This window comes from Lynx rufus, unplaced genomic scaffold (assembly GCF_022079265.1).
Source record: "Lynx rufus isolate CCGP_SWC_20201006 ecotype Redwood Valley unplaced genomic scaffold, mLynRuf1.p SCAF_37, whole genome shotgun sequence".
Classification (NCBI taxonomy): domain Eukaryota; kingdom Metazoa; phylum Chordata; class Mammalia; order Carnivora; family Felidae; genus Lynx; species Lynx rufus.
In genome coordinates, this window is record NW_025814853.1 from 94,644 (window position 1) to 116,943 (window position 22,300).

General features: G+C 61.0%; 1 protein-coding gene and 1 long non-coding RNA gene across 2 annotated transcripts in view; one reads left to right on the forward strand and one right to left on the reverse strand.

The window, feature by feature from the left end:
* DNAH17 (dynein axonemal heavy chain 17) overlaps positions 1-22,300 on the reverse strand; it is a 98,549-nt gene that overhangs the window by 16,628 nt on the left and 59,621 nt on the right. Inside the window, 19 exon segments of the mRNA XM_047093942.1 lie at positions 373-577; positions 2,275-2,397; positions 3,044-3,279; positions 3,801-3,993; positions 5,465-5,580; positions 5,907-6,114; positions 7,366-7,583; positions 7,740-7,835; positions 9,303-9,467; positions 9,812-10,045; positions 11,500-11,661; positions 12,689-12,955; positions 17,402-17,593; positions 17,819-17,983; positions 18,478-18,639; positions 19,282-19,373; positions 19,753-19,900; positions 20,536-20,638; positions 21,411-21,576. Coding sequence (XP_046949898.1) covers positions 373-577; positions 2,275-2,397; positions 3,044-3,279; positions 3,801-3,993; positions 5,465-5,580; positions 5,907-6,114; positions 7,366-7,583; positions 7,740-7,835; positions 9,303-9,467; positions 9,812-10,045; positions 11,500-11,661; positions 12,689-12,955; positions 17,402-17,593; positions 17,819-17,983; positions 18,478-18,639; positions 19,282-19,373; positions 19,753-19,900; positions 20,536-20,638; positions 21,411-21,576 — 3,251 coding nt within the window.
* On the forward strand, positions 3,603-6,020 carry LOC124522496 (uncharacterized). The gene is made up of 3 exons (XR_006964792.1): positions 3,603-4,010; positions 5,034-5,130; positions 5,934-6,020. It is a non-coding gene; the product is annotated as an uncharacterized LOC124522496 (long non-coding RNA).

Genomic DNA, 22,300 nt, shown 5'->3' on the forward strand with positions numbered 1-22,300 from the left:
CACGGACGGGAGAAGCCTGAACCTGTCCTGGGCAGCCGTGTGTGGCCAGGGAGCAGGGCCTGGGACCGCTCTGAGCCCGCTCTGACCACGCACAGGGGGCGGCCACAAAGGCCATGCTGGTGGGGCAGCGGTTTGGCACATGCGGCCGTCTGGGCACTGCTGAGGCTCCTCTGCCGTCAGTGAATTAGTCGTCTGGTCTGGAATTCGGTTTGGGAGGCCGCCGGGGAGGAAGAGCGGCTCGTTCTGGTGCACCTGATGCCATCGGTGCGACAGGCTGGGATGCTTTGGGGTGGCCGCTGCTGGGTCAGGGAACCTCGCTGTGACTGAACAGCCCGCCCCGAGCCACGTGGGGCTGACGTCAGGCCCCGGTACCTTCAGCTGCTCGAGATCCGGGCGCTCCTTGGCCACCACGGCAGCCAGGAGTTGGTCCTCGAGCCCGTCCCTGGTGACCAGGAAGTTGATGAGGGTGCACTGGGCTTGCACCTCGGGCTTGTAGTGCGGGTTGAAGTACTTGGTGTGCAGGATGAGGCGGAACTTGGGGTGATACTCCACCTCCTTGTCGCCGATCTTAATGAACCTGGCCGTTAGGGGAGGCAGGTTAGAGCTGCGGTATTACCCACAGAGACCACCTCCCATAGCAGCCTGGCGGCCCCCTTGCCCCGGGCCCCACTGCCACCACCAACCCTCCTCGGGTCACCAGGAAAGGGCTGTGTCTCTGCTCGTTCCAGTCTTTCTCTCTGGCCTGTGGTCAGGACCTTCTAGAAGGTGCACCTGCTCTCTCTCCGGCTGGTTTGTGCCGATCTTTATAGCGGGGATCGCGGGGCTTGGTCAACTCTAGCGACACTTTGTACTCACCCGGGAGCTGGCACAGAACTACTCCGCCTGGGCCCCACCCCAGAGCCACGAACACCAGAAGGACGCTGACGTCCCAATTCAGAACACCATTACGTTCTGGAAGCTCCCCCGGGGGTGGGGGGAGTCTGAGAACAGCCAGGGCCAGAACCTGGTCTGCTGATCCGCTGTGGGGGGACCTCTTCTCTCTGCTCCCCTTCTTTCTGGTTGAGCTCACTGCTTTGGAGGCTTCTAACTTCAACTCTCGGGTATCACCGCTCATACCAAGCTCTTTTCAGAGGCTAGGACATCAGCATATTTGTTTGTTACCTCTGTTCCGGGCTTCTGCACGCACCCCTGCATTGAAGGGTGGCCCCTAACACCTTTGACGTTTACCTTTTCAAAGTTGACTTAATTAAAATTTTTTTAATGTTTATTTTTGAGAGAGAGAGAGAAACACCGACTGAGCCACCCAGGCACCCCTAATATTTTTTATATTAGAAAAGTGATACCAGCTCAGTGCATCAACCAGTGAATGGAGGAACCGAATGAGGCACAGCCACACTGTGGGCGGTTACTCAGCAGTAAGAACGATGAGGTCCTGACACACCACTGAACAGACGAGCCTTAAAGACACAGCTCAGGGAAAGCGGCCAGACCCAAAAGAGCCACGCCACAGGACTCCCTTTATGTGAAATCCACGGAGCTGGAGGGCACAGTGGTGGGCACCAGGGCCTGGCCGGTGGGGGGGGAGTAGGGAGTGACTGCTTCGTGAGTACGGGGTCTCCATCTGGAGGGATGCAAGTGTTCTGGAACCAGACAGGGGTGATGCTTGCAAAACACTGTGAACGCACTCAGTGCCACTGAATCGTTCACTTTAAAATGGCTAATTTGGGGGGCGCCTGGGTGGTTCAGTCAGATAAGCATCCGACTTTGGCTCAGGTCACGATCTCATGGTCCGTGGGTTCGAGCCCCGCGTCGGGCTCTGTGCTGACAGCTCAGAGCCCGGAGCCTGCTTCGGATTCTGTGTCTCCCTCTCCCTGTTCCTGCCCCACTGGCACTCCATCTCTCTCGCTCTCAAAAATAAAGATTAATAAATAAATAAATATAAAATAAAAATAAAATGGCTAATTTTATGTTGGGTAGATTTCACCTGAATTAAAAAAAAAAAAAAAAAGCTACTGCAGGCTCATGGTTTGTACGATGAGTAAAAATGGAAGAAGTGTGGCCACTGAGGACCGCTGCTGGCAGGGGGCCTCCGGCAGGTGTTGGTGTCCGTGTTCCTGGCCGGGATGCTGTCCTGCACCTGCCAGTCTCTCCCTGGGGACCAGCACTTTGTTGACCCGGCTGCCCACCAGGAAGGCAGGATTCCCCACGCTTTCTCCACGCAGAGGCCGCACCTGGCCACTGAGGGCGTCGGCACGGATGGAACCGGGAACTCACTTTCCCTTTTTAATGGTATTCCTGCCCAGCAGCGGGTCCAGCACGGGGTCCACGGTTTCGCCAATGTTCTCAATGAGCAAGGTGTGCCCTTCGGAAATGGCCTGCTCGATGATGTCCAGGTAGCTGCGGGACGACACGGGGGGCATTTAATGCGGGGGGCTCAGTGACGGCACCGCTGGGTGCCCCAGGGACCGCTGTCAGAGCAAGAAGGCACCTAAAGACGAGCGGCCGAGGGGCCGGCAGTGCATGCCCTGTGCGACCCGCCTTCCCCGAGGGGCGCTCCCCTCCGGGCCTATGGGAGCACAGCTCTGTTCTCACTTCTGTGTGTGGCTCCACGTCCCCTGTGCTCCAGGAAGGCGCACGGGGTGGCCTTAGTGACCGTCTGTAGCAAGGAAGCCCGCCCCACTGGAGATAAGAAATGAGAAAATGACCAGCCGGAAGCCTCTTGGCCAGCACACGGCCGGGCGGGACGCAGCCCGGGCTGGAGCCCAGGTGAGCGCTTCCTGCCCGCAGCTGCGGCGGGTACTGGGGGGAAGAGAGGAGACCCCGAGTTTGGTTCTTCGCTCTTGCCGCTGTTCCCCAAGGCCAAATGTGGGAAAACAAACCCACCTGCAGGCCAGCATCTGTGTTTCAAGATCACCCATCCGTTTAACCAGGACGAAACACCCCAAGTGACTTTCCACACACAGGGGCCCAGCGGCCCGTGGCTACGCTTAGAGCCCGCCCCCCGCCCCCGCCCCTCCGGCTCCTGCCTGCCACCATCGCGCACCTCTTCTGTCCCAGGCGGATGGCTTTCAGTTCGCGGCCGTATTTGTTTTTGATCCACTTGATTCCTTGCAGCTGGGCGTCCACGATGAGGGGCCAGCGCTCAGTGTTGCACAGGATGGTGGCATTCTCAGTGGACATGCGGTCACTGGGGAGACCCTGGTTGTTCCAAGTGGCCACGTCCGCGTCATCGGTCAGTAGGCTCAAGGGGTCCAGACCTTCCGTGATCGGGATGGGGACCTGCCAGGGGGCAGCACTAGTCCTCAGAAGAGGTGGTGTGGCCTTACTGCCCCGCGGGAAACAGCTCTCCAAGTGACACGGTAGGTCTGTGGTTAGACCACGGACGAGCCGTGTCGTCTGGAAGACAGCCAAGCGGCTGACAGAGCCCCTGGGAACCCGCCAAGAAGGGCAGCAGCACGCTGGGCCACGATTTATTTATTTTAGAGCGAGGGCACCAGCAGGTGCACGTGTGAGTAAGCCGGCAGGGGCAGAGAGCGAGAGAGAGAGAGTCCCGGGCAGGCTCCACACTCGTGGCAGAGCCTGACACGGGGCTCAGTCCCACGACCCTGGGATCGTGACCTGCGGCTGAAACCAAGAGTCAGATGCTCAACCACTCAACCAGCTGAGTCACCCAGGAGTCTCTGGGCCACAGTTGAAACCCGCAATGGCCAGAGCGTCCGTGAGTGTGGCATTTGGCTGGGTCTGCCCTGCCAGGGGCCTCCCCAAGTTTCCTGAGCCATGAACGCAACCCAACCTCTTACCTTTAACTTATTTATATAAGGGATCCAAAATCTCTCCATCAGCTCGTTGCGGTATTTCTTGGTGAAGTAGCCCATGTAGGAGACGAAGGCGGAAATCAGCAGGACGTCCCCACACAGGGTGACCCCCTGGCTTTTGAAGTTCTTCACCGACTCAGCCCAGCGGATGTTTTCCGATGCCAATCCCCCTACCAGCCTGAATGGAAACACGAGGTCAGTGGGGGCCAAGGGAAAGACCGGAAGGCGGCCTCCGCCTCTAATGCCGTGAGGCTTGGGCGTTTCCTATCCTTCCTTGGCTTGGAGCTTCGGCAGTGGAAATGCGTTGGGGGACGTTTGGGGGAAGGACTGCTTCAGGGAAGCAAAACTAATGCTTCCTGGAGGCACCTGGGGACCGAATTCTGCGTTGATGTCATTGCTCCGCTGACGTTATTTGAATGTTTCACCCACGTGCTATATAAAGCTGCAGCCCGGTCACCGCCGAGCGCGGGCTTGGCAAGTGACAGGTCCTGGTAGAGGTGGAGTGGCCACGGCGGCCACAGGACAGTGTGGCATCCAGAGGGCAGCTGGCCCACGTGGAGCGGGGACTGCAGGGGACGCATCATGTGTCACGGGCCACCGGCCTGAGAACTGGTCCTTGACCCTAGATGTGACCCCACAAGCCTGAGAGCACTGAAATATTTGTTGAAAGCGCAGGCCCACCGAGGCCCGTCCTTAGCATCACCCGAGGGGCCCTTGCCTCCCAGGGAGGCGCTTTGGTTTTTTTTGGCAGGCGTGGTCCAGTCTGCACCCTGCTGGAGGCTAGGGCCGTGCAGCCTGGGGGTCTCCCGGGGTCCCCGTGTCTCACTGACCACAGCTACAGTGGGCTGCCGGCCCCCTCCGGGGCAGAGAAAGTACCACCAGAAGCCATGCACTAGGACCGACCCCTCCGGCAGCTCTGTGCCAGGCTCTGGGCGTCGCTTTCAGAAATCCAAAGACAAAGCCCTGAAGTCTTGCTGTCTACGGGGGCAGCCGCCGGCACATGTGGCCAGCCCACACCCGCGTGGCCGGTCTGAATTGACGTGTGTGTGTGTGTGTGTGTGGGTTTTAAGGGCCCGGGGGGCGAACGTGCATCAGTGGTCTCACCGGTCATTCTTAACGATCACATGTGATCACAACTGATCACACGTTGGAATGATCAAATTTGGGGTTCTGTAAAATGCATTATCGAAGTCCGTTTCCTCTCTGTCCTCTGCTAAGGTGGCAACCAGAACACATAAAATGATGGGTGTGGCCCCAGTCCCTTTGGACAGCCCTGCTCTGGAAGCCCCGGAAGCCGGCGCCCACACCACGGGCGGTAAGAGTGGGAGCAAGGGGGATCTGCCCTGGGGGTGGGGGTGGGGTGGGGTCTGTGGACGCCGCATCCCAAGCAGGTCGGGGTAGGTCTGGGTTATGCGGGGTTCCCCCCCTGCCTGAGGTCACGGGATGCGTAGGGGTGCGTCGTGGAGGGCTACCGGCTCCGGGAGGTGGGGACACTGGCCAGTAGTCCGTCAGGGGGTCTGTACTCGTGACTTAGCACAAGCAGGGACATTGCTGCCTGCGCCTGGGGCTGTTCCTCCCCCTCCAAAAGCCGCCCGACCCTTCAGGGCACCTGAAAACAGGAGGGGCACCCGCGGGGCCGAGAGAGCTACCTGTTGGCCAGCGAGATCACCCTGTTGGTGGCATCTGCCTCTTGCTGGCACTTGATCTTCTCCGCTGTCGCCTTTTCGAAGGCCGACGTTAGGTTGCTCAGGTTGGCATTGAGTTCCTGGGAAAACAGACGGAGAGAGGCCCTCAAGTGGGGCCGTGCTGGGCGTCCCAGCATCCTCGGGAGCGAGCGCAGCGGGGCCGTGAGCAGTGAGCGCCGAGCGGGGCCTCCCGTGCCGGCTGGGCCCGAGGAGCGAGGAGTGCGGGCATCTGGTCCCTGCGGCTGCGGGGGTTATTCACGGTGCTGAGTACCTGGCGGCCGCCGCGCCCACCCCTCCTCTGTGGGGTAGTGATGGGCAGGGTGAGCGCCTGGCTCCGGTGCTCCCCCCCGCCGCCCCGCCCCGCCCCGCCCCCGGGGCTGCAGGTGCCGTGTGAACCGGCGCTCACGGCAATCTTGTTTTTGATCCGTGACAGCTTCTCCTGCGCCTCCGCCAGCTCGGCATTCGCCTCCTCCAGGGCCTGCCTCTTGGGGGCCACGTCACAATACACCTCGTAGAAGCGCACGATGTTGATGCACCAGGAGCACAGGCCCGCGGCGGCCGTGGACTTGGAGCGGATGAACTCGGGGTCGAAGGTCGGGTTGCCTTGGTAGGGCCTGGAGGGGGAGCAGGTGTGGGCTCTGCAGGCCTCAGGCCTCCCCCGCGTCTGTCCCTCCGGCCCTCAGCTGGCCGCTGACCGCGGAGCACAGGCAATTACCGGGGAGCACGGTGAATCGGTTTTTTTTTTTGGGGGGGCGCGTGGTAGGAAGGGTCTTCAAGAAGAAGAAAAAAGTGGTTTGGGGTGTGAGGGGGCACAGAGGCACTTTAGACCCTTCTGGAAACCGGTATTTTAAAAAGCGACAGTGACGTCGTTAAGCGTAACAGACTGAACTCCCTGCAGAAGGACTCTCGAATGGGTTAATTCAAAATAGAACCGACGAGCAATTTGGACGTCGGCCGGGAGTACGGCCGGCCATCCCCGCCCTCGGTTTACTTCGTGTTTCCTCTAGGTTGACGTTGCGACAGGTTTACGGGTTTAGACACCCGTCGGGGGCCGCGGCCGTCGGGGAGCTGGCAGAACGGAGACGGCCTGAATCTTCCGCGGTTTGGGACCAGTTAGGGAAATTACACTCTGCCTGCCGCCAAGGCCGTCCGGCGGTTAGAGGAGAGCCCGATGAACCGGCAAGAAAACGTGTTCTCCGGTCAGCGCCAGGAGCCCCGCGATCTCTGCGCACACACAGGCGTCTCGACCGTGGGGGAACCGGCGCCCGCGAGGAGGCTGAGCGCGCGTCCACCTCCCGGTGGTGGAGGCCCCTTGGCGGCACTTGGTTTGCTCCCCCCGCCCGCCCCTCAGCAACACGGCCAGCCCGCCGGGTCTGCCCCTCCAGGTGTGGCGCATTTACGGTGACAGCAGCGGGAAGCAGAAAGCACGCACGACGGGGCCCGAGTCAGCGGATGCACACGGCACGCGTGTGTGCGTGCGTGCGTATGTGTGCAACTGCTCTCGCCTCTAGGGGCCCTGGTGGCGTTTCTCGTGGTCCTGTGGGCTGTGTGACGGGTTGTTAGACCCTCCCATGCGCTGTTGTGGATTTTGAGCCACGGGCCTTTCCGCCTGCACTGACTCCTTCCGGTGGGGAAGGAAGAGGGTGCTGAGGTGCCCCAGGACCCGCGTGCGGCCACGTTTCCCCAGGCCGCCCCCCGCCAGCTCCGGGGGCCCACCTTGCTGCACACGGCCTGAGGCCCTGCCCCACCCCGGCCGGCACAGCCTTCCCCTGGGAACGGGTCTCTGGCCGGGGCCGGCGGGAGGGGACCCGGGGGACCCTGGCACCACTGTGCTGAGCTGGGCGGCGCGGCCGAGCCTGACTCACTTAAACGCCTTCAGGCAGGCCTCGGGGATGTGCTCCTTGTCAAACTTCTTCAGGGAGTCCAGGAACGTGTCCACTTTGCCCATCATGATTTTGGCCGCTTTCCAGCTCTTGTCCTTGGGGATCTTGCCCCCCGGCGCGGTCAGGATCATGACGGCGGCCGTGACGTTGACCACGGCGTCCGGGGGTGACCCGAAGGACTTCAGCTCGGTCAGGTTGTTCTGAAAATGACAGATGGGGAGCACCTGAAAGGGGCCCGCAGGCCCCGGGACCACCCTGGGAAGCTTCCACAAGCCTGCGGCCGCTTGCACACACACACACCACGGCTTTCTCCTCCACTCTGGCCGGTCCGTTTCTTGCTCCTTCCCTTCCCGCACCTTATTCAGCGTGTCGAGCGCTTCCTGCGTGGCCAGCAGGGCCGGCTCCGCCTTGGCCAGGTCCGTTTCACATGCCTTTTGTTTCTCTGTGACATTCTGGAAGGAAGCCACGCGGGAAAGATCAGCGCAGGGATTGGTGGCGGCTGCGTGTGAGAGTGTGTGTGTGGGTGTGTGTGTGTAGCCCTGGGCAGCAGCGAGAGCACGGACGGAAGTGAGGAGGGTGCTGTGCCCCGTGCTCCCCTTCATGCCCGGGAGGTCACTGGTCACCGCCTGGAGCCCGCCTTTCTCCTCTCCGCCCCTCTGCCCCTGCCCCTCAACAGGTGGCGATGAGCCATGGGGGTGGCGGACTTGGGGTTCTGGAATGGCCCCCGCTTCCGGGAGTGACAGCGGTTAATGTCCGGCACCCGCCCCTCTCCAGCCCCCGCATCCAGAAATGGCCCCCGCGAGGGTGCTCCGGGGAGGAGGGCCCGGGTGCTATCCCCGGGGCAGCCTGCCCAGCCAGCAACTTCCACGCCCGTTCCTGTGGTCGTGCCCCATGGTGTTCTTAAAGTCGGGGGCAGGATGCACTCTCCACGGGGTGCCTTGCAGACAGACCCTCTCCTTTCTGTCCTCGTCCTCTGCACCCAGCAAAGCCCCCAGCCCTACTGGCTCCTTCCTGATGGACACCACGCGGCTACTGGTCTCTGTGCTCGGCACCCAGAGACTCGGAGGGGTTCTTCCCGATCCGAGGAGCGAACTCCGCACAGGTGCGTGAACACGTTCTCACTTCCTTACGGGGAGGGCGAGCCAGACCTCCGAACTGTTCCATTTTGGAGAAATCACACACTGGCACTAAGAGACAGTAAGGCCTCAGAGCCAGTGGCGGGGGCTCCTCGTGGCCCAGGTCTCTTGGGGTGAAGGCGCTGCCTGGGCGGGCTAACCCGGGGGCGCCACCCGGGGCTTCCTCCCCCTGGGAGCGCCCCTGACCCCGGGTTTGGAGAGTGGTGGGTGCCTGGACATTAAGAGCCACACGTGGTATCAGACGGGCAGGTCACAGAGTTTGGGGTGTGGATGTGGGTCCTGACTGCCACTCCCTAGTTTCGAGACCCCCGGGCACGTTGCTGACCACCCTGAGCCTCAGAGGGTCGTGGTTCTGCAGCTCCTGCCGCCCCGCCCGGCCCAGTGACCTCGGCACCTCTGGAGGGAGCTCCTGGCACAGGGTCTGAGGACCGGGGCCCCCATCCAAGGGCGGGGCGCTTCTCAAACCTTAATGTGCTCACAGGTCCCTGGCATCTTGTTAAAATGCAGACCTGATTCAGCAGAGCTGGGCCGGGGCCCGAGAACCTGCGTCTCTTACCAGGTCCTGGAAATGCCACCAAGGTGGCCTGGGGACAGACGGCACGGCTCCAAGAGGAGACGGCCCTCCTCTGAGCTGGGAGAGATGGCCCCTCAGGGGGCTTCCTGCAGGTCTGGGAGCCCTCCCGGCCTTTGCCTGGGCCCATGGCAGATACTGACCACTCAGGGGAGGCCTGGCCTGGCATAGCCATGAGCCACAGCCCACGGAGGCCCCGCGTGTCTGCACACCTTGTTGATGACCTCCACCTTGGCCTCCTCCTCGTCCGCAATGGCTTTCTCTTTGCTGACCTTCTCGGTTTCCACACCCACCACCTGGATCAGCTTGTCGGCATTCTCGTTTTTCTGCTTGAGCTCAGCCTCCTGAATCGCCAGCTTGGCTTTTAAGTCATCCACCTCGGGGAGGAGACGCCAAGAGACGCGTGAGCTTGGGCCCCGGGGCCACGACACAGAGCGGGAGGGGGCGCGGGGCGGCAGTAGGTGATAGGGTGGCCTCAGTGCAGGGCGTCCTGGAACGGGCACGTCACGGACGCACCAGACTGGACGCACGAATCCCGCCCGGCTCGGCCGACGCGAAGCACCCAACCTAACGTCAGCACTGCGAAAGCATTTTGAACCCGTTTTCGTTTTTTCGTTTTTTTTTAAATATTAAAACCCACGCGTCCTTTCTGGCGTGAGAATGGACGTTTCTCTAAGGCGGGAATCCCGTTCCTCCGACTCGGGGGAAGGTTCTTCCCTACCTGGGACGCTGTGCTCTGCAGTTTCATCAGGCCGTTCTCCAGCCTCTCGATCTTGGCCACCAGCTCCATTCTCTTCCTGGCCAGCAGGTTCTGGTACAGTTTGATCTGCTCCAGGAAGGTTTTGGGGGTGGTGTAGTTGTAACGCCTCTCGGTGGCCAGGTACAGCCTGGACATCTCGTTGACCGTTGTGTGCACGTAGGCTATGAAGAGACTGATGGAAGCCTTGACATCTCCCTGCAAAGGCAAGATGGGCCGTTGGTTCCCTGTCCCCTGGCGGGAGCGACCCCACTCCGGTGGGGGCCCTGGAGGAGCCCCGGGAGGAGTGGGGGCCGTCAAGACAGCATTGCCTGTGCAGGCCGTCGTGGGCGCTTGGTGACATTGTACCAGCAAGGGTCTGGCTCAGTGCCAGGGACGCAGCATGGCTTGACTCCCGTGATCACCTCTCTCTGATCCACGCCCGCCCATACCTGGGAGAGTGGAGGGCCCGACGGTATGTTTGAGCGACCTGGGCCACCCAGTAGGCATTTATTGTGCGAAGGGTCCTACGCTGGGTCCTGCTTCCCACGGCAGGGTCACGGCCACCACCGTCTCGGTCCACCCCATCTGCCTGGGCGCCTGGTCCCAGGAATGGTCCAAGCCATACCAGCCGTGATTCAAGGTAATTTGGAAACGTGTTCCCCCTCACACCTGCTGCTTCAGCCATCTGCCCTGCGGCCCTCGCTGGTGCCAGCCGTGGGGGCCTTTCCCCGATCTTGGGGGGGGGCCTGGAAACCCCACATCTGTGCCCCGAGCAAAGTGTGGGAAGGGCCCATCCCAGAGTAGGTGCTCTAGCAATGACCAGCAGATTTTACCCACCTTTCCCACCAGGCCCACGGTTAATTTCAGGTTCAGTACTTAGTAACTGAATATGTGTCCAAAATAAAGCAAAACATGATAACCAAGTGTGACTTATTCTAGGGCTCCTCGTTTCCCCCACCGGCTGGGTCAGGGTTTAATGGCCATTTCTAGGCCAGCAGTTAGCTCAAACAGTGAACGTGGGCACCGTCTTTCGATTAAAGAAACGGCCTGCAAAAGACAAGCAGACTGACTTCCCCATCACAGCCGTCCTGGCCTGTAGAGGAGAAGGGCCAGGGCACAGGGGACGGGGCAGCCCCGGGCAGGGCTGTGCCGGAGCCCGAGACCAGAGTAAGTGTGGGCCTCTGTGCACGCTTACCAAGTAAAACACGGGCTCCCCAGGCAGCCCTGATCAGGCACTACGTTTAAAGCCTGATCTGCTCAGTCTGTTTGTACCCCAGTGTCAACCCTCCTGCCCCAGCCCCGTGGGGCCGTGGCCTCAGGGGAGGGTACTCCAAGCTGGCAGAAACGAGAGTCTGGGGGCACAGCAATGCAGGACGTGAAAAACAACAACCAGAAACTTATCATCGTTTGCGATTTTGATCAATTTTGATATTCGTTCGTTGTGAATTATTCGGCATCAATTTGGATGGTTAACAGTACTGCATTAAGACATCACCGATCTTGACTGCTTGAAGTTACTCCCTCCCTTCTCTTAAATTTTGCACCAAGGTGAGTCCTTACTTGCCTGGAGGCAGAGTGCGTGGGGTCCCCCTGTCCCACGCGGCAGACCCTCCTGGCTCTGTGAGCCCCAGTACAGGGGGCGGCAGAGGGGGCCGTGCCCAGTGACTCACCTGAATGCCCTCCGTCTCCTCGAGGAAGCGTGCACTCACGGACACCAGGGCATCTTCTGGCCACTCGTGGAACCAGTTGATGGCCGTGCAGTTGACAATGGCGGGGAATTTTCTTGCCCGCACACGCAGGACGGAGCCCACGGGAGAGAAACACAGGATCACCTAGATGCAGGACACAGAGGGACAGCTCATTGGTCACGGTGCTGCTGAGGCCAGAGCCTGCCAGTCCGGCAGAAAGCTCCTTCGGAAGGAAAGCTCTCTGGGTCGTCCGTTTCGGGTGTCCGCAGAGAGCACTCGGGGTTCCGGGTTTGCGTCACAACCGATAAATGCTCCACTGACTTCACGCCTCTCGTGAGGGATGGAGAAGTGTGCAGGCAAGGCCCTCTGTCACGGCCACCACAAAGTGGGGGAGAGAAAGGCCGGATGAAGGACAGAGTGGGGAATGCGCATCCAGGCCGGGCAGATAAGGCCCAAGGACAGGGCGGGCCTCCTCCAGGCCTCCGAGAAGGTGGCTAATTCCCAGACAGTTGGGACTCCCTGGGACCCCAGCTGTTCATAGGTGCTATGCAAACAGGCCCTGGGGTCCCTTTGGCTGGACTGGGAAAAGCCTCAGCCCTGCGGGCCCCTCCTCGTTCTCCTTCCACGGGGATCCTGGGCTGGCTCACTGGAAGTGGCCGTTCGACCGGAGAAAAGCCGGGCGGGGCACGGGGAGTATCCATCAGGGGCTCCTTCAGCCCCCAGACCATGTCTACTGGTCAGACTGTGTAACCCAGCAGGTTCTAGAAGAGCTACTGGGCTGAACCCTCCCAGAGGGCAGCACCATCTGGGTCAGGGGGGCAGCTGCCCCTTCTGGATGCTGACAGAAGGGAGAAAAGGACCCAAAGTGCCCTCAGTCCAGTGGGGTAGTTCAGCCCAGTTTCCCTAAGAAAGAACGTTGAAGGTTAAGGCCTACTTCCTCATCTATTTACACCCGTGTGTGTGTCGGGGGGGGGGGTAGAAAACGCTTCTCTTGGCCACGAGACACCTCCGTCGGCTCACGTCCACCACGCAGCCCCACCGTCCTCTCCGATGGGCCTTCCTCGTGCGAAGGGGGAGCAGCCCCTCCACCCCCCACCCGACTCCGCACGGAGGAAAGGACCTGAGCCCCGCGCCGGGCCCCCCGGGATGCCGCGAAGACGCGAGCTCCCACCTTAAGCTGCCTGCGCACTTTGTCAATGAAGAATTTCCAGCATGTTTCCCGAGTGTCGTTCATGCCGAGGGACTTCACTTGGGGTCGCATAGAGGAGATGATGTTCTCCAACTCGTCGTCCGTAAACAGCCCCGGTATCTCCCCCGAGGCGAGCAGGTCGTTGATCAGCACCAGAAACTGCTCTTCGGCCACCTGGGAGTCTGTCATCAGGAACACCGAGGGGACATTCTTCACAGCTGACTTTATGTACTGTGCACCCAGGTCAACCTGGACGCAAGGAGAACACGCCGAGGGTCGGTCACGGGGACGTTTGCTTGGAGGCGTCCCCCACAACCACCCGGGAGGGGACAACCGGGGATCAGCTTTGTAAGCAACGTGCGCGGTCTGTAGAAGGGGACCCAAAACCTTGGGCGGGGAGTAGCCACGCTCACAGCGCCCACGCGGGCAGAAGCAACCCAAGTGTCCGTCGGCCAACAAACGGACAAAGGTGGCCTCTCCATATGATGGATTATTGAGGCTTCAGCAGGAAAGACATCCTGACACCTGCTGCAACCCGGATGTGCCTGGGGGACGTGACTCCCGTCCGCAAACGACAAATACCGACAAATACCGTAGGATTCCACTGGCTGGAGGCCCCTGATGTGGTCAGGTTCATACAGACAGAACGTAGCAGGGTGGGCGCCAGGGGTGGGGACTTCGTGTTTCAGTTTGGGAAGACGGAGACGGGGGGCGGGGTTTATAAACCAATGTGGGTGTGCTCAATGCCACTGACCTGTATGGTGACAACGGTAAATTTTGCGTTGTGCACACAGTTTACTACCGAGAAAAGATAAAGGGGGGGGGGGAACCCTCAAATAGAGATCCCAAAGGAGGTCCTCAGTAAATGCATCGCGGGCTCAGGTCTGGAGCTCAGTGCCAGGAGGACACCGCTCCGAGCAATCCCTACACGGAGCGAAACGCCTGTCCTGTCCCTACTAGGATTTAAAGAAACAGCCGCGTGAAACGACTATGCTCATTCTGGAAGCATCCGTGAAGGAGACTAGTAAAAAGGAGAAAGAACAAACACACGTGTCAGAACGGTACGAATACCTTGCGTTTCTTGAAGAATGTGCCCCCTTGCACGCGAGAGATGTAAATATTCGTTCGAAACGTCTGTCGTCCAGGTACTAATGCGAATTTGCAGGGTTTGATGACCTACTACGTGTAATGTCTAATTTTTCTTTGAGACCGATGGGCCCGTGTAATCGTTTCAAAGGCTTTAAAACGGGCCAGTTGGAGGCATCCCGTGTGGCTCAGTGCTGCCCTCTGGCAGCGGCCAGCCTCCCTGGCGTCTCTGTCCGGACAGAAACGTTACCAAGGTCCTTAGCTGGAGGGGACGGCGGTGGAAAGCAAGCCCCAAGTTCCACGTGTTTGACAACTTAGCACGAAAGCGAGGGGAGGTCCTGAGCTAGAAGAGGAGGGCCACACCGGTGGGGTTCGGGCAGGGGCAGGGGTGCAGGCTGGAGGAGCCTCAGAGCTAGGAGGAAGGCTCTCCTCGTCTTGCCGCCCCACTGAGCCCGTGGTTGGAGATGTGTCTAAATCCAGAGGCTTGAGCGTGCGCGGCCCGGCTGTCATCCCCAGGGAGGTGGCGGAGGGCAGCGGGTCTGTGAGTGGGAAGGCAGCTTCTAGGGCGGGGGTGGGGTCGGCAGGATGCCGCGGAGGGGCCTTTCTTCCTGCAGGTGGGAGCCACTGGGTGCAAAGCTGCAAAGGTTCCCCAAATTCAGATTCCAAGTCTGGTCCGACTGGCTGAGGTGCGCAAAGCTAACTGTATGGCCGTCCAGGTCAGGGTGGAAGTTTCTGGAAAGATTGAAGGTCTAGGAATGGGGATAAGGGGTTCCTCCTGACCCAGCTGCTCCCCCTCCCGCCACATCTGGGTCTGTGGCTCCTTCCCATCAGCCCACAGGTGCTCCACTGCTCGGCCGGCCGGCTCTCTCCTCGGTGCCCCCAGGAGAGCCCGCGGGGCTGTCCCTCCTCTGGCGCGTCCCTGTCCTGCCCCGCCTTGGCTCTGCCCCGCCGTCTCAAAGCTTCACCCCTCTGACCCTGGCGGCCACACCTGCCCTCATGTGGCCTCGGCCCTGCATGTTCTCTCTTGCCCGTCCCTCACTCCCACCCTCTTAGGCTGCTGGTCCCGTCCTGGGGTCCCCGCCTCCCACCTCCCACCTCCCAGCACTTCCCAGCCCCCCAGCACGTCCTTCCTCTCCCCCAAATTCCTCAGGTGCCCGTGTATGCGGAGTGGCATCACGTAGGTTCCTCCCGGCTGCCCCCCGGGCCCCCAGCCCAGATCTGCCCCGGCCTCATTTGCGGCCTGGCGGAGGGCACCACCCTGCTGGGCGCCGCTCCGGGTGCGGATGTCACGGTCAGCTCCCTAAGCTCGGGTGCCTGCGGGTCCCTTCCCCACTCGCCCCTCGTTGACAAGGAGCTCAGTGATCACCCGCGTCCAGGTGAGTCTAGGGGTCGGCGTTGGTGGAGGGGAGCACACGCTCCCATCTCTGGCTGGGAGGCCCCCTAAGCTGCTTATCATCAGACCATGGGCTGGGCCCTGACTCAACTTCCGGGGTTCCACATCAGGTGCGTCCCTACTCTCCGGGCTATGACTCAGGCTTTGGGGGAGCATCCCACAGGAATACAAACAGGGCAGCACTGGGGCCCAGAGAGTGGGGAGCCCAGCGAGGCCCTGCCCCCCTACTCCCTCCTGTGCAGGCAGAGCCCTGGCGGGTGGGGGCACCCCTAGACTGCCCCTCAGGTCTCTCCCTTCCCGCTCCCTACACGGCCCGGTCCCAGCCCCTGTGGGGCACGAGGCTTTTCTGCACCTCCCCACCGCTCACCCTGCGGCACTCTCTGTGGTCCTCAAACCGCCCTCCATTTTGTTCTGGGACCTTCCCAGGTCTTGGTTCTCTCTGCTCAAACACTTGATGGCGTCTCGTTTCCTGGGGACCACGTCCAGGATTCTCCACAGTGTCCCTCGGGGGCGGTTCCTGACCCCTTTCCTGCCTCTAACCTCCAGCGGGCGTCCACAGCTTATGGTATGGACCGCGTAACGACATCACATCACTAACGGCACAACACAAGCCCCGTCAGCCCGCTTTGTCTGCTTCTTTACTTCTGAACACACAGCAGCTGCTCAATAAGTGATAGCGGACGGTTAGCACCAGCCGGCTCGCAGTGGGTGTTGAGGGCACAGTCCTCAGATCGCCTGTAAGAACGCTGTTCAGACTCAACACTCACAACTGGGCCTAAAGTGATGTGCCAGGGACAAAATCCACACGGCGACAGACACTGGGATGCAATCGTAAAAATAAACCAGTATGTGGGGCGCCTGGGTGGCTCATTCGGTTAAGTGTCCAACTTCGGCTCAGGTCATGATCTCACGGTTCATGAGTTCAAGCCCTGCATTGGGCTCTGTGCTAATGGCTCAGAACCTGAAGCCTGCTTCCGATTCTGTGTCTCCCTCTCTCTCTGCCCCTCCTCTGCTCACACTCTGTCTCTCTCTCTCTTTCTCTCTCAAAAATAAGTAAACATTACAAAAAAGAAATAAACCAGTATAACTCGGTTGATAGATTAGACACTTTTCAGCGGAGAAAACCCAGTGAGATGATACAGCTCAGAGGCGAGGGTCCTAAATGCCATCGAGTGCACCCGGGAAATCAGAGTGAACTAACTTGACCGGCTAAGCTGCGAGCCGGTCCCGTCCAGGAGGCGGTGGAGCCCCCGTAGGAAGACCTTTCCCTTAACACAAGGACCTAAAAATACATCGGCTAGTCCTTTGCTGGAAAGAGTAGAATCCACTGGGGACAATGCCAAGGACAGAAGCCACATGCTTGCCCAGAGGTTGTGGTCCCTGGCAGAGCCCCCCTGGCAGAGCCAGCAGGGCTGAGAATTAGCACCCCGTCCCCACTGTTGTTCCAAGGGTCTCTGCCGGCGGCCCACCTCCTCCCGCAGAGCATCCCAGGGCGCTGTGCCCCGGCAGGGCTCCAGGTCACCCCGCTAAAGCTGCCCACCAACGACCCTCAGGGTCCTCGGGGCCCCGTGCGGTGGGGAGGGTCCCCGCTGGGTCCGGCCTGCAGAAGCGGCCCCCCGGCACCAACGCAGAGAGAGATGCGCCCCCTGTACTGCGGTCGAATCAGTTTCAGTTCTAATCTGAAGCAGGACGCCGATTTGCCCTGGACCACTCATGTCTGATGAGCACAGTTCCCCGGCCAGAGCAAACTTTCGGGAAAAAGAAATCAATGAAAAGCCTCCGCGGCACGTCTTGGCGATGGGAGACCCGTTGACACTAATGTTTGTTTGATTAATTCAAAACGCAGCCTGGCAGGATCCAAGTTCGTAGTCAGATACCGAGTAACCGCCCGGAATTATTTACTCTGGGGACCCGGGAACGACACAGAACAACTCGGCGACCAGGGGCAAGAACCGGGTCCCGCTGCTGCTGGGCTGACCCTACAGACTCCAGCCCGGCGGGGACGGGGACCCGCACGGCCTCTCCCCTGGGCCACAGGGGCGCGGGCGCTGGTGGAAGCACGTGTCCCGGCCTTACTCCCTCCGACGAGGACCCTGCAGGGACATTCACTTTCTGTGTCCCGGGGCCTCTTTTCGGACCGGCGCGTGGTCAGAGTTTCCCTGCCCCCCGCCTCCTCCCCTTCCGCAGGGGCGGCTCGTCAGAAAGCCACGTCTCACCTTGAGGTCTGGGATCCCATAGCCCTTCCTGAGGCTGATCTGGAACACGTCCAGCGCGCTGATGTAGGCGGCCAGGCGCGAGAGGCTCTGTTTACCGCTGCCTCCCACACCCACCAGCAGGGCGTTCCCACGGGGCGACTCCAAGATGCGGTTGATTTTGCAGACGTGAGCCACCGCGTCTTCGAACAGCACCTGCCGAGAGCCGAGAGGCTTCTTGGCATCCCGGGCGCGCGGGCGCGGCTCCGTCCACGGCCCAGACCCTCCTCGGGCGGGGCGGGGGGGGGGGGGGGAGTCCAGGCAGCCTTTGCCGGGAGTCACGCCGCCCCAGGGCACCGCCGTGGTTCCCAGCGAGGCGGGACGGGGAAAGCGGGGTCCCGGCCCCTCGCCTGTGCTGTCAGCACGGCGCACGCCCCTCACCAAGTTCATGACCGCGTTGACTTCGTTGTAACTGTCGAGGACGTCCACCAGGAGCTTGTGTAGATGGGCCACGTCGGTTACCGCGAGGTATTTGGGCTCGCCGATCCCGTGAGAGAAGTGGCAGAAGATATTTGGCTTGGCGAAGAGAAGCTCTTCGCCGAGATCCTAGGAATAAGAGGTAAGGCGCTTCCGCGGTCCATCGTGGGCACGCAGCTCAACGCATCGCGCTGCTGGCCGCAGCGGCCCCGGGACGCCGGGCCGAGTCTTCATGGGCCCAAACCGCTGCTGCTGGGGCCCTGCAAACCAGCGGGCAAAAAACTCCCCGGTAGGACGGTCCCATCTCCCATCACGTCAGGAGAAAGAAAAGAATCTTCCAAGAAAGCCTAGGACGTACGAGCAGAGCGCCATGAGCCAAGCAGGCCTTTCTCTCTACCCCAAGCGGACGGAGGGAGCTCATCACATCGCGACCTACTGAGGCGTCAGTCCTTCCCCCAGACACACACTCGCGTGACCGAGTCATCTCTAGGGACCCGGCGCGGTCCTTCGCACGCTCACGTCGGGGCCCTTCCGAGAGGGCTCGCCTTATCGGCGGGCCCCAGGCACCCTGCCCTCCTAGAGCCTGTCGGGGCTCATCAGAGGGACTTGGTGGCTTGACTTACGTCAAAGAATTTCTTGGTGGAAGCCATCGTGACTCTGCGCAGCACGTCCTGGTCTTTCCCGTCCACCATCTTGTCGCCATACACCCTCTCGGCTTCATGCAGCCAGAGGCGGACTAGGTCGAGCGGTACCCTCAGGATCTCCGCTGTGGAGAATAAGAGCCCCTGCCCCAGGCACGGGACGGTCAGCGTCGTCAGCTGCACTACGGACGCCAGCCAGGTGCCGTACGCAGCTGACGCGAGAGAGTGGTCACTTCCCCAGGCGGTGATCTGCCAAGCCACGGATGGCCGAGGCCACGTGCATCCCGGAGGCTGTGTCGCGGGCAGAGATGTGGGGGAATCCTCCTCCCGCGACAGGGCCGATGCCTTCATTCTCTAACGGGGTGGCTGGCGGAGAAGGGACAGACGAGTCTGGCCACGAGGGGGAACCCGACTCTCGAAGGCCACAGGGCGGGCAGTTACGGGCCGGGGATCCGCCGCAAGCCTGCCCGTGTCCGGTCCTGGCTCAGCCGTTTGCCGACCGAGTGCCCCGGGCACGTCCGACAGGTTCTTAAGGAGAGTCTACCACGTTCCAGACCCTCTCTGGGGCTCCGGGATCACGGCCCAGATAGGCCCTGCTTGCATGGGGTCCACACTTCGAGTGGGAGATGCAACCAGGCAAGCAAAACAGGGTAATGACACACGCAGCCCCATCATCATTGCCGTCCTCAGTCCTTAGGTCGCTTTGCTTTCTCTCCTGAGAGCAGCACAGGAGGAGAGCACCCACGGATCAGGGACTTGGCCAGAAGAGGGCTGAAAGAGCAGTACCTGGAAAATACTGGAGAGGTCCCTCAGGTTGAAGACGTAATGAAATTTAATGGCCGTGGGAAGAAACATCGCAGTGACTTTCTGATGCAGGGCTGTTACCGGAAAAAGATACATCGATTCTTAGGTGCTCTTAACGGCCTCAGGAAGGGCAGAGCTTAAGGTACGGTTTCGAAGGCAAACGGACTACGAGGTGGTGACAGTTTGAGTAAGAAGTTCTGCACGGCCGAAGAGGGAGGCTTGCTGCCCTACTGACGTGTAAATCACTCCTTGCACACTGAATTTCCTACCCCCGCCCTCCCCTCAAGCCACTGGATTTCATCACATCTCCTGCTGCAACATAGCATCGTTTAAAAATATTGATTTTAAAAGTATAAATAACATATCTGCTAGGGGAGACTACGGAGAAGCCATCAGCCCCATGAAGCAGGAGGTTTTCCTGACAGGAGGGGAGGGGATGAGCCGTCAGCTTACCCAGGGCCGCGGTCACCAGCTGGGCGCTCATCTTCTGAACCACCGTGGGGACCGAGCGGAAGGCCAGGTGCTGGGCCAGGATCGTGTTGTAGATGGTGGTGAGGGCCTCCTGGCCCGGAAAGCTCACGGCAAACACAGAAAAGTGGCGCTGCCGGGAACAACCACAGATCCCCGTCAGGCGGCCCCGGGGGGACCAGCTGGTGGCCCGGGCTGCCTGCCTGCCTGGGGGCGCAGGCTCTGCCCCCGTCACCTAGTGTCTCGCGGGCATGGTCAGAACGGACGGTCTCCCTCCTTGGGCGTCCTATGTGGTGAGATCCCACGAAATCATAAGGATCCGCTTAGATCCTTCAGAAGCGAGGTCCTGCCTGGATGGGGTTGCAGACGTTAGTACGGGAGATCCTGCTAAATCTGAGTTTCAGAGGGGCGCCTGGGGGGCTCAGTCGGTTCAGCGTCCGACTTCGGCTCAGGTCACGATCTCGCGGTCCGTGAGTTCGAGCCCCGCGTCGGGCTCTGGGCTGACGGCTCAGAGCCTGGAGCCTGCTTCCGATTCTGTGTCTCCCTCTCTCTCTGACCCTCCCCCGTTCACACTCTCTCTCTGTCTCAAAAATAAACAAACATTAAAAAAAAAAAACTTAAAAAAAATAATAGATAAATCTGAGTTTCAGGTAAATAACAAACAATTGTCCTGATGAGTAAGCGTGTCCCGAATACCGTAGGGGATGTGCTTGTTCTGAGACCTCAACCCCACGGTGGCGGGACGAGCTGAGTGTGGCTTCCACCCACCTGGAGCCTGGGGTCGATGGTGAACGATCCGGAGGTGGGGTTCATGCAAGCCACGTACTGACAGTTGTGGATGTCCTTCAGCGTCAGCTTCTGTCTGTCGTACCTGCGCGAGGGAGACCCCCCCCAAAGTTGTGCCACCGGCCCCCACCCCGCCCGCCATCATCTCTCGCGCGTGGTGACCAAAACCCGCCATGAGTATCGCTTATATGTGAACGGGCCGATTTCACTTCCTGTCCTCAAGGAAAATCTGGAAACGAGAGGCGGCGGGGTGGCTCAGTGTGCAGGCGCGAGCTTCCGCCCCAGCTCTGCCGTCCGGCAGCATCGGGCCCCCACCCCGGGCAAGGCGGCCCAGCGCCCCGTGCCCTGCGCCAACACGGGGACTAAATGCGCTAACGCACGGAGACCCGACACAGGGCAGGGGTGCCTGGCCCGGGTCGTTGTAATCATGAATGATAATGACGACAACGATTCTCAGATAGGCTGGCCGTTGCCCTGACAAAACTTGCAGGGACTCGGATGAGCCGAAAGGTTACATTTTTCACGTGCCTCTTACCTGTTGGGGTTCCCCGCACCGCCCCCCCCCCTTATGCGTTTTTCTCCGCTGGGAGTCATTGCTTGTTCTTGGCTTCCAGGAATTCCCGGCACGCTCCGGATACCGATTTGCCATCAGCCTCTGCGAGTCCTTGACCCCGTCCTGCTAATGCCGGATGGTGCTTGTGGGGTTACCGTGGGTGTCTTGCGAACGGGGGCCCGCGTGAGCGAGGGGCGGAGGGAGGCCGGGCTGTCCCGAGCCTCGCAGGAGGTGCACTCCTCTGGCCCGGTCTGCATCCCGGTCCTGGACCCTCCCCGCAGCCCCCGCCCCACCGCCCGCTTACCAGTGCCCGTGGTCCATGTGCTGTCGGATGAGCGTGTGGGGCGCCACGGTCCCGTACTTGTCCACCTCGGGCATGTTCATGTCGTCGATGAAGTAGATCAGCTTCTTGGTGCCTGGCGGACCGTAGTTCCTCCCGGATTTCTTCTCCAGCGGCTTCTCCAGAACCCCTGGAGAAGGGAGCCAGCCGGCTGCCTCCATGCCTGGTACATCCTGGAGGGAGGTCCTACGGGGCCCGTGGTCCCCAGCACCAGGTGGCGTGGCCTGGGCAGTGGCCCTGGAGGGGCCCTGAGGATGGGTGGGCTTCGACTCCGTCACCCCCAGGAGCAAAGCCGGGAGCCTTGGGCATCAAGGGTCCAAGGCGCAGGCGGCAGAAGCCTTGCGCCTGGACAACCTTGGGGCCACCCCAGACTGGCTGTGGCGGGAGCTCCCGGTGGGATCTGCCCAGGAGCTCTGGGACGAGGGGTCCTGGCGACTACTCCCATCCCCCCTCCTCTGAGGACGGAGGCCAGTGGAGGGGGCGTGGCCGGCGAAGGGGACCCTGGCCAGTCCCTGGTCTTAGTGAAAAGGGATGATGGGGACTGTGGCGGAAAGGGGCCAGCCACTGGGATGAGCGTGACTGGGGGCGTCCAGGCGGGGCTGTGAGGACCCATCGTGATCATTGAGCACCCCCTGCACCCCTGCTCCTGCCCCCAGTCCTACTCTGCAGCTCAACCTGGCCCTCTACTGCACCCCTTTCCCTAGCCTCGCCCCTTCTCCTGGTCCCAGCCCCACCCCACACCCCTGCACCCCTGCATCTGGACCCGTCCCACTCTGCACCTCAACCTGGCCCTCTACTGCACCCCTTTCCCTGGCCTCACCTCTTCTCCTGGTCCCAGCCCCACCCCGCACCCT